The sequence below is a fragment of the Diceros bicornis genome, chromosome 23 (genome assembly GCF_020826845.1).
Source record: "Diceros bicornis minor isolate mBicDic1 chromosome 23, mDicBic1.mat.cur, whole genome shotgun sequence".
In the NCBI taxonomy this organism is placed as follows: domain Eukaryota; kingdom Metazoa; phylum Chordata; class Mammalia; order Perissodactyla; family Rhinocerotidae; genus Diceros; species Diceros bicornis.
The window spans coordinates 52177346-52190145 of record NC_080762.1 but is presented as its reverse complement, the minus strand read 5'-3'; the positions used below and the strand labels follow the sequence as shown (position 1 = coordinate 52190145).

Sequence of the window (12800 nt, the reverse complement as noted above, 5' to 3'; positions counted from 1 at the left end):
CCCTATCACTATCTTGCTCTGTTTTGGGGGTTCATAAGACCTCTGCACTATACTAAAATTGCCAATTTACTTGTCCATGTCCTACATAAGAAGACATGGGATTAGATCTTGTTTATCTGTCTATCCAGTACCTAATGAAGTACTCAGTGCTTAATAAATTGTTAGATAAATGAACACATGAAAATATGCAGAAACTACTGACTTCTCTTCGATCTAGCCATTAAAAGATGAAGTTCCTTAAGGTCCAGGATCCCAGAGCCCCAATTCCAGACCCTCCTTTTCTTCTCACTCTATACTCTCTCCTTGGACAATCCTTATGCCAATGATTCCCAAATTTATATCAATAGCCTAGGTTTGCATATCAAACTTTCTTAAAAGACATTTTTGTTTGGAATCTCAAAGCCTCCTCAACTCAACATATGCAAAAATGAACTCATGATCCTCATGCCAACACCCTCCAAAAACGTTTCCTACCTCAGTGAACGGCAACACCATCTATCCAGCCTGAAACCACAAAGTCACATTTTTTTTACACTGCCCATTCCTTCCTTCCACCTCATTCCCAATATCCAAGCAATCACCAAGTCCAACTGCTTTTCCTTCTTATCCTTAAATCTATCTACCTCTCTATATCTCCATAACAGTCCAACTTCAAATCATCTTTGCAATAAACTCCCATCTTTCCCACATCCAATCATGCCTTCTACCTCATTCAAAATCTATTCTCTATATTCTTTCCAAAATATGCATCTGGTCAATTCACCCCTACCTAAAAAACTTCAGAGGTTTTCCTTGCTCTTTCGAGATCCAAATACCTAACACAGTCTACAATCCCTGAATCGGGGATCATGACTCTTTTTGGCCCCAACTGCATCTCTCTCTCACACATACACTCACACACCCAATACATACTGTTAAAAATAAATGAGAATTATCTTTTGCTACTGTCTTTTTCTAAACATTATTCTTCATGAATATTAATCCATGTCAATACAGTCTCGCACTGCATAACGACGTTTCAGTCAGCAATGGACTGCATATACGACAGTGGTCCCATAAGATCAGCACCATAGAGCCCAGGTGTGCAGCAGGCTATACCATCCAAGCTTGTCTAAGTACCATCTATGATGTTCACACAACAACGAAATCACCTAACGATGCATTTCTCAGAATGTATCCCCATGATTAAGCAATGCATGACTGTAGGGTAACTATTTAAAATGTAAAAACAAAACAAATTTTAATAAATTAAACTAGCTCATTTATGCCTATACATATGATTTTTAATTTCCAAATTAGTAAGAACCCTGTATCTTCAATATTAACTTAAGCTTTTTAGTTTGAATGAACTTTATTTATACTAGTAAATAATTAAAAGAAAATTAAAAGGAAAACTTGAAATGATATTTTAATAAAATCCCTTATCCAAAATGTCTATATTTGGATTCTCAGTAATTATTTGTATACTATTATTTGGGGAAAATAAAACAAAACAAAACTTGTCATCCTCAATTCTAATATACCCATTACCTTCCATGACCAGGGCTGCTTTCAAGCTCTTCAACACATAAAAAGTATGGCTAAATTATAAAGTGTGATAAATATTAATAACACTAACATAGCTAATACATACTAGCTGCACAATAATTGCTAAGCCTTGTGGTAAGTATGGTAACTTTTATGTGTAAAAGCTCAGTTAATTATTTTAACAACCCTAAGAAGTATGTACTATTGTTATTCCCATTAATAAAGAAATTATGGTACAAAAAGATAAAATAACCTTCCCAAGGTCACATACATTTAGTGGATGGTAGAGATGAGAGTCAAACCAAGGCAGTCTAACTCCAGAGCCCACATTCATACTGTCCCCGCCAAAGTACCTACTGCCTCAAAAATATGTATATATCAATGTGGAAGCAAGCTATAAGACAGACATTTTGAATAGTTTTAAACAGACATTAAACTGAGCCAGAAAAAAAAAACATTTTAAAGTTCACTTTCACTACTAAGCAAACTAGCACAAAAGCATAAATTCCTACAGATAAAGGGGAACAATTAAAAATACAAGGATAGAAGTAGAACATAAAACTACAGTGATATAGTGACAACCCTGAATATTCTCTCCCAAAATGGCTAAAGGAAATCACTGTGATCGACACTACTCTCAATGTTTCTACAGTTAAAATTTTCAACTCTTAAAGTTAGAAGCAAGGTATAAACAGATTAAACAACTAAGGGGTTAATATCATAAAATTTATGATTACTATTAAAAAACAAGAATTAAAAAAATGCAGATTTGTCAGTAGTGTTCTACTTTTTTTAATCCATGCCCCTTTTGATAAATATTTCATCCCCTCTCTAGGATATAAGAGCCTGCTTTATGGATGTAAACTCTAATGTCACCCCACTGAGATTCACTCCTAGACCAGGGGGCTAGTCAGAGCTTTTTCAAACTTCTCATATCCCTACCCCACCTCCAATCCCAATTGAGAATCACTTGATGTGGTGTAAAAACAATCTTTAGTTAACTGTCCATAATTAATAGTTAAAACCTGAATTAAACAAAGGTACCCTTTTTGTAAATATCATGTTATTTAGAGCAGAGGTCAGCAAACATTTTCTGTAAAGGGTCAGGTGGTAAATATTCTAGGCTTTGAGGATACTTTCTCTGTTGCATATAAATATATTTAACAACTCTTTAAAAATGTAGTAACTTTAGCTCAGGGCCTTGCAGAAACAGGTCTCCTGCAAGATGTTTACCCACCCCTGATCTAAAGAAGGATCCTTGGTTCTAGCAACATTTTCAGCAGCAGAGGTAACAGAATTCTGTGAAATAGAGGCAACTCTGCTCATGCCTCGTCGTCCGCCTTGGCCCAAATCATAAGCCTGCATCACTCCTTTATCAGACTGCATATGTAAAATATTTCTAGAATTACCAATTACAATTTGAACAATAGAATCAGCTTCTGAAAATGTGAATTATAGCAAGGAAGGAAAAAGAAAAGAAACTGAGCTATATCAGTGGTTTATTTTCCTACATCTTTGGCTGAATCAACCTACTTCTGCTTGGTATGCTACTTCATATAAACAGTCGTCCTCTCTAGCCAAGAAAATTTTGCCATTATAGGTGGAACGTATTGTTAGAAGGTAAGTGTTATCAGTGGGAAGAGAAGATAAAGAACCTGAAAGCCACTGCATTCCACCAGACATACTGTCATTAAGAACTTCTCTACTCAATTTTTAAAGAAAAGGTCAGTAGTTTAAGAGCTCTCAAGTCAAACAGCCTAGACTGAAACTCTGAGTGTGGGGAAAACATTTACTCCAAGTCTCAGTGTCCACATCTATAAGACTGGGATTGCAACAGTTACTACCTTGGGAGGTAGTCAGAGTACCTGACATAAGAGTTGCTGTTACTTTAATTACATTCCACATTACATACTACATGTTGAGCTTTCATGTTGAAAAAAATCTTTCTAGACCTTTCTAGACCTTCCCTTTCTAAACAGGGAAAAAAAAATTGGCTATCTTTTTAAAGCCTTTTTCAAAGTGAAGTTACATCAATATACTCATTCCAACTACCCAATTTACTTGTGAGACCTAGAAATGCCAGTCCTTCCCCTAACACTCAATTAAGGAGTCCCTATGAAAATAAGACCCACCTAATGTTCAGCACCAGTATGATCTGATTTGACTAGGCTCTTGACTTCATCCCTATGTCTTGAACACCTGACTGGTTATTTAAAAAGTCAGTTTTTCAGATCTTCTCACATCTATTTTCACAATTTTTTCAGATCTGAAAGGCTAGTTGCTTCTGCTCTCTACTACAGTTCTGAGTTCTAAAAGATCAGCTTAATGGAATCAACTTCTTATTTTTATGACTATTCTAGCATATAACCAAATCATAAATTTAAAAAACCCTATTTGGTATTTAATCACTCCATAAGGCCTATCATTAAAATCCAGTCCCTAAAATTCTCAAAACTTCTAAACTTATAATTGTAAATCTGTTACCATTATTATAAAGTGTAGGTTAAACTATATCTATAATCTTTAAAGCAAGTTCACATTTTCTGAGCTTTTTTTTTTTTTTTGCTGTATTAGCTTATCCACACAGAAAAATATATGGAATATTTACTCTCAAAATGTATTTATCTTCACAGGCAAATAAGGTTAAGTATTCTCCCCATTTCACAAGTAAAGAAAACTGAAGTCCAAGGTTACACAGGTTGCCCAAGGTCATACATTCAGAAAGTAGGAAAAATAGTACTCAAACCCAGGTCTCCTGACTCCAAATTTACTGTTATTTTTATTACATTACAGTTTCCTTCTCAAAACTTTATTCCCCCTCACCCCCACTGTCATATAGGTTTTATGATTACAAACTTACTAGAACCCATAAAACCATTTTTCAAATCAAATCCTCTAAGCTGGGTAACTCTATTCTCAGAAGGACTCTTACATGTTTATGATTTCTCTGTAATTAGAAGTATAATAAAATTAATATAAAAGCTTATTAAGTGTCAAAATTAATCTTGGTAGTCTATTTACTCTTAATTAACTGTGAATAAACATGCATTAAAGACCTTCTTATATTCACAATTTAGTCAACCACCTAAGAACCTAATTAATTTACATAATAATTCACTTAGTATTACCAATGCAATTATCAATACAAATTTATCAATTAAGAAAAGGCAATACTGCTCTTCCAAATTATATTCATCACAATCTGACTATATTTTGTTAAAAAAACTCTATCCAGAATTAAGGTTTCCACAAACCACAAAGAATGCCCTATAAAAATTAATTTAAAACACAACAAAATGACAAAATTTCACTTTTTAAAACCACACATTTTAAGTTTTGTTTTTAAGCCAAGCCATATCTACTAAGCAAAATCTGCGCAATAAGAAATTTTCTTTGAAACATTATTTACTTAGTAAAGTATAATTTAAAATTCAAATCTATGATTCTGTTGAAAAAGTTATTGTCTATTAATTTAAAGATGAAAAATTCAACTGTTTATTCATAAAATGCCAGTGTAAATAATTTTGAGAACGACCAGTTCATTTTTAGTAATGTTTCAGTTTCAAACACTTTACTCAAAATAACTAACACCACACATACAATGGCAGTGAAGCTGTTTCAGAAAACGCATCTTTCTCCAAGCTGTCCAGAATTTAGTATTTCCACACCCAAAAACTAAGCCAGAATCAAACGACACAAGTAAAGGTAAATATTTCTTGCATTTATACTATAATCTCTGGCAAGATAGGATACGTGCCTGTTTTCTATCCGTGATAGAGACCATATAAAGGGTCATGCCATCATGATCACAGGCCATCTGGAATCCAGAACACATGGATTCTCAATGTGCTTCATAAAGCTGCAGCAGGCTGCCATCATCTGTGCTGACATGAATAACAAGCTAACCCTTATACTATAAATCTCTTTCCTCAATAATTTAAATTAGTTGTAACCTTAAGCAGAAGCTGCATCAGACCAAGCTGCTACCTAAATTTTTTTAGTATCAAAAACTTTTCAACCATCCTTTTCCTTATCTATGATCCACGAGCTCAAATAAGGCTGCTTTTGCATGTGTACGTGTGTGTGTGGCAAATAACTAAAGGTGGACCTGCTTCACACCTGATGACTGCCTTCTCTGTAGTGACCAAAGGTTCTCATACTAATATATTTCACTGTTCAATATCATAATTTTTGATTTTTCAGTACCCTGAATTCTCAAATTCCATAAAGAAAAAAAGTATTATAATTTTCCCCAATCTATTATAAAATACTTACAGTCCTCTATATTCCATGTTTAATAACATATTTATTAATTCCAAAATAATTTATTTTCACAAATTACTCATAATTTCACCAACATAGTTCCTCACAAAATCACAGAAACTAATAATTCTGACACACTTTATTTCTAAAATTTTAAATTTGGTTCCTATTACATAATAGCCTTTATCATTTTTAGACGTAATTACAAAAGTAACTTAAATATCCTAAAAAAATCCTTGCGGTTAAAAAATTTTTTTCTGGGGCCAGCCCAGTGGCATAGTGGTTAAGTTCTCACATTCTGCTTCAGCGGCCCAAGGTTCATAGGTTTGGATTCCCGGCATGGACCTACACACCACTCGTCAAGCCATGCTGTGGCAGGCATCCCACATATAAAGTAGAGGAGGATGAGCATGGATGTTAGCCCAGGGCCAGTCTTCCTCAGCAAAAAGAGGAAGATTGGCAAGGGATGTTAGCTCAGGGCTAACCTTCGTCACAAAACAATAAACAAAATTTTTCTAACACACTCATTTTAATGCCTGACTTTCCTGAAGTCAATTAAAAGTACACTAAAATAGAAAGTTACTCTAAATGGATATGCTTAGTACTCTGTTAACTAACGGTCACTATCCTTAGTATTACAGATATTTTCCTATGAATTTTGAAATTTATATGAGGAAACTACTAGTAAGTACGAAATTAACCTGTCTGGTATTACTAGTCCAGAATAAGTTGTATAGGATACAATTTTACTTGCTACAATTCTGTAGTGACAGGAGAGAGAACCACAAAATTTGGAAAAAAGAAGAATGCCTGAAATAGGTGACAAAAGGAGTTTCCAGATACAAGAAACAAAAACTTGTGGTCTATCTGACAAAAAAATGCTGAGTGGATTAAAAAATTGACATTCATAGGATTTATTTACCCTAATGCTCACTTAAAGATTAATACAAAAAAGTCTTTATTTTATTAAACTCTGTTTAAAACATATGTATCTTTAAGCCAGATAGACAAAAACACCTTCTCTCTGACAATTTCCAAAAAGAATACAAACTATCGTAATGGTTTTAAACCGCATCTCTGTATGAAAGGAGCCATATGGAACAGTCAAGTTCCCTTCACATATTCCTAAATTTCATCCAATCATTACCAAAAGAAAAAAAGCTTCATGTAACCTCAAATTAATTCTGGATATTTCAACCACCCAAACATTTCTTAATGTTAATTGTTCCACAGAAACAGTCACAGTTAGAATCACTACACAGACTAACAAAATTTGTCTACAAGTCTACCCACAATGCTTTCAAAATTATTTATTTTTGGTATTTACTATACTTTTTTCTTTACATCTTAGGCTTAATTATTTCATCCTTGAATCTACAAAGTAATTATACTAATAGTGTCTTCTGAAGTTTTAAAGCTGCCTTTTTTATACTGCAGCTGCTATGTTCAGAAAGTTATACATGCTTGTTTCCGAAATAAAAATGGTTTTCTTAAATTAAACTTTAATACAATATTATAAAGCTATAATTAGAAACTTTACTACCACTACTAAAGTTCTAAAAAGAGCAAACACAAACCCTTACATGGTGCTTGATTTGCGCCAGTTATCACTCACAGATTCTTACAAAATAGGAGCTATTATTAGCCCATTTTACAGATTGGGAAACAGACTCCTGTAGTACTATTCTGCCTCATAACAATCAAATAAAACACCACTGTGTAGTTGGGGAGGGGATAATCCAACTCCCCCTTTATGTTCACGCCACTTTACAATTACTGAATTGTATTAAAAATTTAACAGGTACTTATTTCATTTAAAAATTTTTGTAAATCTCTCAAGCTTTTTAAAATAATGGTATAAGTACCAATAGACTAATTACATGTATAAGAAAGGGAGAAGTTTTGCCCACGTCAGCCCTTCAGGACGTACTATTCCCTTCACACCTAACATTTTATTCTTCATTATAATGATTATGAGATATGAAAGCCCTGTTTTACCGGCTATCAAGCAAAGCTTACTATTTGATTGATACCCTATTAAAAAAGGAAATGGTAACTCTACTATATAAATTTATTTCATTATATACCCCCCTAAATTATACTGAAAAGTACAATATTATCTTTAGTATAAGATGGGAATCGCTGATTCAAAAACATTTAATATGTTACCTATTTTTTTCCTAAAATTTGTTTTCTAGGTTTTATATCTTTCACATTAATCAGCATACTCTAAATAAATGCGTACTTAAGATATATACTTAAGTAAATCCTATTCGTGGTTCCTATTCATCTCTGATTTTAAGACCACCAATAATTTATGAAAACTAGTACTTAAACCATGGTGAAAAACACACTAATTATAGAGTAAAGAGGTAGTCTACAATGTACTTAGTGTCTCAAAAAATCTTTATCTTTGTATAGAGAAATGATACTACAAGCTAAGAATGGCACTATAACAGCATTTATACAATCTTCTAATCTGCATGATTTCTGTAGATCTACTTTTCTGTGTTTTGGATAATCAAACTCCAAAATGAAAGAGTTGAGCTCTTAGAGAGATTGTATCACTATTTCTAGTTCAAAATCAGATTACAAAATTTCCATTCACTTATTTTACAAATGAGATAACTGCGGCCCAGAGAAATTCCATGACTACCTATAGGCTAACTGTTGGCAAGGCTAAGATCACACAACCCATATCTCCTGACTCCCAATCCTTTCACTTGAATAGAAGGATTTCTAATAAAGTGGAATCATTTTAAGAAAAACAAATACCACTACAAAAAATAAAGAATTATATCACTTTAATAGATCAGCAAAACATGAACCCAGTTTTGGAAAAAAAAAAAAATGCCTTGTAAGCAAGAAATGTTATCAGAGTCCTAAATCTGGTAAAAATGCTTAAAAATTCTGCCTCAAAACCTCATAAGTATGCAATCACCACTAATTAAGGTAAAAACTAGAAAGGAAAACTTAATAAACCAATTAATTTCACTATTCAAACTAAGAAATAAATAAATGACAGAGCTTTCTCTTTGTCCAAAAATTAGTTGAGTTTTCTTATTCTATAAAAATTTTGCCACCTATGCTTGGCTCCATTTAAAAAAATAAGAGTTCTAATAAAAGCTTTAAAAAATGCCATTTTGCTTTAAAATCAACCTCACATTTAAAAAAATATAAATCTGATTAAACATATACTATAGAGCCAAAAAAAACCTTTAACTTCCTATCAAATTCCATTCACCATTAAAAATGTTTTAAATTTAAGGTAAATGGTAATAATCATAATCAAAACCTTCAACCACACTTGAAATAAATGCATCAATTTTATTTTTTCAATCTGTAAACTTTTAAAACTCCACTTTCCTCTTGGTCAAAACTCAGTCACTGTGATTTTATCTGCATGCTGACTGCAGATGTTGATCTATGCCTATTTTTAAGCTCACAAGTACAAATATCATACTCCATCCTAAACAGCATTAAGTTGAGGTTTTCTAGGAATTTCAATCAGACATACAAACTCTCCCATTTAAAATATTACTCAATTTATCAGTTAATGAAGCAACAAATTTCCAGGTGGAAGTAGACACTACTGAAACCACAAACAGAAGTTATTACTTTGGTTTCACTCAATCTTCAAACCAATGTTAAATAAACTCAATTTGATAGGCAACAAAATAAAACTTTTTTAAATCATAAGAATAAATTAAGACAATAGAGAATACTGTATAAGAGATTTTGCATGTGCTCATCTAGACATAAAGTTTCAAGATCCTACTATTAAACAAAAATGTGCTCCAATACCTTATGTTCCAAATTGTTTTCAGAGCTAACTAAATCCCAATAAAAAAGTCAAAGTTAAACCAAATACTCACACACCTAGATAGATAGGTTAAGGGATACGAAAGCACCTTGAATGGTGTTTGGACCCAGTAGATACTGAGTGAGCAATACGCTGAACGAATAAAAACAGAAAATGAACCAAAGAACTCTGAATTCTAATGAGAATTCTTAACTGTCTCATGAGTATGCCAATACGACTGTTCTGGTAAAAAGGTGAACACACTCCAAGCAAGAAAAACCACTTTCATGCAAAATAGGTGGATTTTGATAAATAACACCCTGATGAAGACACTGCCTATTGTGTCCTAAATCTGATCAAGAGACTAGGATTATAAATTCATTTTATTAACATGTGAGAAATAAGAAAGCCTCTCAAAAAATTAAACAGAAACCAACATTGGCGCCCTTCTTTTTACTGGAGAAAACAAAATGATACACCGAAAAGAATTACACATTACCATAATTTGACTAGATGCTATCAGCCACTTCATTTAAAACATATAACATCAAGAGTCTCCAAGTTAAGAAAAAACAGCAATCTTCAGTGGGGTTTTTACTAGATAAAAAGATGGGTTTGTAAAATCTGCCCAATTCTTAAAAATGGAATGTTATAATCTTCATGATAATTTTTTCAATAAGGAAGACATGGAATCCACTTAAGATTTTATCAAATATTTACATCTTAAAAATTAATACCGCAGTTATTGAATCTTAGTGTTTGCTTCAAACTCCATGCATTTTAGTCAAGTATTTAATGAAACTAGCCTAAGTCACTACTTGAAAACTAACCAAGTATAGAAATGAATACACTAACTTTCTATTAAATTTACTAACCCTAAGCACCCCTGCTTACTTTAACAGCTGTGAGCACTTACTAACAACCTATATTAAATCATAAGAGATTCAGAGGCAAAGGTTAGATTTTCTATATCCAAAGGAAACACAAACCATCACAATCACCTCATGTCTTCACCTCGCAGAAGACATTCAATTCTAAGCTAACTGAAACTTCCTCGTCGTTTCAGAAGCCCTTATGAAGTAACATTAGTCGTCATAACTATCTCAAAACATCAGCTGCGAATACGTCTCAGAAAAACCAATGCACTGCATAGATTTCCAAGGCTTGATTCGCCCCAGTGTGGCTGCTTAACTGTTCCCCACACATACTCATAAAAACAATCTAAATCAGTTTAGGAGAAAAGAAAATGGAAAACGTATCCCCCGAATACAAATACTTTTCCATTCACAAGATTTATATAATAGGTCCACTTTCAGAAGTTAATTTTTAAAAATTACTATTCACTTTGAAAAATCCACAAAATTAACAATTAGGTATTTTTCAAGCTACTAAACAAAATACATCCCAACATAAACCAAAAAACTTTTACTTGCCAAGTTCCATTCCAACACTGAATATACGGGTAAAAATCAACTCTTCAGCGGCCTCCAACAGCTTTTAATTGAACGAGAGGCCTTAACAGAATTAGCAAACCCAGAAAAAGCCTGTTAAACTTCGGCCTTCAGGGGGTTCCACGAAAATGGGTAAATAAAAGACGTGCCGCCGGCCAACCAGCACACATCGGAACCCCTCCAACAAAAAACCCAGCTCAAAATTTAAGGGAGGCCCAAGAAGCGAGAGACGAAAAGAGAACGTCCTGCCACGGTTCCGCCGCGGCTCCACGGGCCGCCTGTGAAATGCTAATGCCACTCGGCGCAGCCCGGCCCCAGCCATTGTGTGCGGCGGAGAAAGCCGCGCCGCCCGCGCAGCGCCCGGCGAGCAGCACGGAGCAGCGGGCGCGCCGCCGCCGCCGCCTCCCGCGCCGCCGCGCCGCGCGCGCCCGCCGCTCGGCCGCGCGCCGGCCCCTCCTCCTCCGGCCTTCACTGCACAACACTCATGACGTATCTTTATTTCTAGCACATTAACAAAATATCGCAAATAAATTGTCGGCAGCCCCTGCGGCCCCGGGGTGCGGGTGCCCCCGGCCGCCGCCCCCCGCGGCCCCGCGCCGGCCTCCCAACCCTCCCCGTGGCCTTTGAAGCTTTCACGTTCCGGGGCCAAGTTTTTGTCTCTGTAAAAAATTGCGGGAAATTCAATTTTTATTCGACTCGGGGAAAAGTTTCTTTGCTCCGCGCCGTGAATGTCTCACCAGATTCTGGTAGGTCCTGGGATGCTCCTTCCCGGTCCAGTCGGTGCGGCGGGGCAGCAGCTGCGGGGAGAGGACGCCCCGTGAGCCCGGCCCGGCCCGGCCCGCCGCGCCCCTCCCCCGCCGCCCCGCGCCCGCCGGGGACCCCGGGCCCCGCGCCCCCAGCCCCGGCCGCGGCGGCGCGGCGACGGGCAGGCCCCGGGCGGCCGCGCGGCGGGGGGCGCGCCGGGCCGCCGCCGCCCTTACCTCCTTCTCGGCCACCTCGCGGATCAGCACCTGCAACAACAAAGCGGGGAGAGCTGAGCCCCGCGCCCCGGCCCGCCCGCGCCGCCGCCGCCCTCCCCCACGCCCGAGCGGAGCGCCGGCCCGGCCGCCGCGCGCCGCCTACCTGGGCCGCCTGCTGACAGGGTCCATCTTCCAGGAACCGGGCGATGAGGAAGTAGAGCTCTGCGCGGGAGAGAGAGGGACGGGGAGACAGGCTGAGCGGCGGGCGCGGGGGGCGGGGGCCGCGGGCGGAATCGCCCGGTGCCAGCGGCCCGGCGACCCCCGACTTACCCGATCGCAGCTCCGAGAGGCCTTTCCTCTCACAAGACATGTTTATGGGTCACTTCGGGGCCGCCGGCGGGACACCCCGCCGCCGAGGGGAAGCGGGGATGGTGCCGCCGCCCGCCCTATAGCTGTCACTGTGTGTTCACGAGCCGAGCCTCGGCTCCACCATTCAAGCAACGGCGGCGGAGGCGGAGGAGGAGGAGGAGGAAACAACAACTCTCAGGCAGCCGCTACGGCCGCCGCCGCCTCCGCCGCGGATCCCTCCGCCGCAGAAAGGAGTCCGCCGCCTTCGCGGCCCGGCCTCGGCCCGCGCCCCCCGCCCCCGGCGCAGAGAAAGGAGTGCCCTCGGCCCCGTGCCCCCAGCGCCCCCGCCCCCGGCGCGGCGAGACCCGCGCCCCCGCCCCCGCCACCGAAGGTGCGGTTTATTTATTTATTTCCAGGCAGAGAAGATGTCGGAGCCGGAGCCGCCGGTTG

At 38.0% G+C, this 12800-nt stretch overlaps 1 protein-coding gene across 2 annotated transcripts in view; it reads right to left on the bottom strand.

Annotated features, from left to right (window-relative positions):
• The window catches only part of PHIP (pleckstrin homology domain interacting protein), a 132104-nt gene extending 119544 nt beyond the window's left edge, over window positions 1–12560 (bottom strand). For both annotated transcript variants that reach the window (XM_058566741.1, XM_058566742.1), the window contains exons 1-4: window positions 12333–12560; window positions 12166–12224; window positions 12024–12053; window positions 11781–11840 (exon numbers count right to left, since the gene is read on the bottom strand). In XM_058566741.1, the coding sequence (XP_058422724.1) occupies window positions 11781–11840; window positions 12024–12053; window positions 12166–12224; window positions 12333–12372 (189 nt within the window). In that variant the 5' untranslated portion in view covers window positions 12373–12560. The remainder of the gene's footprint in view (window positions 1–11780; window positions 11841–12023; window positions 12054–12165; window positions 12225–12332) is intronic.
• Between the last annotated feature and the right edge of the window lie 240 nt (window positions 12561–12800).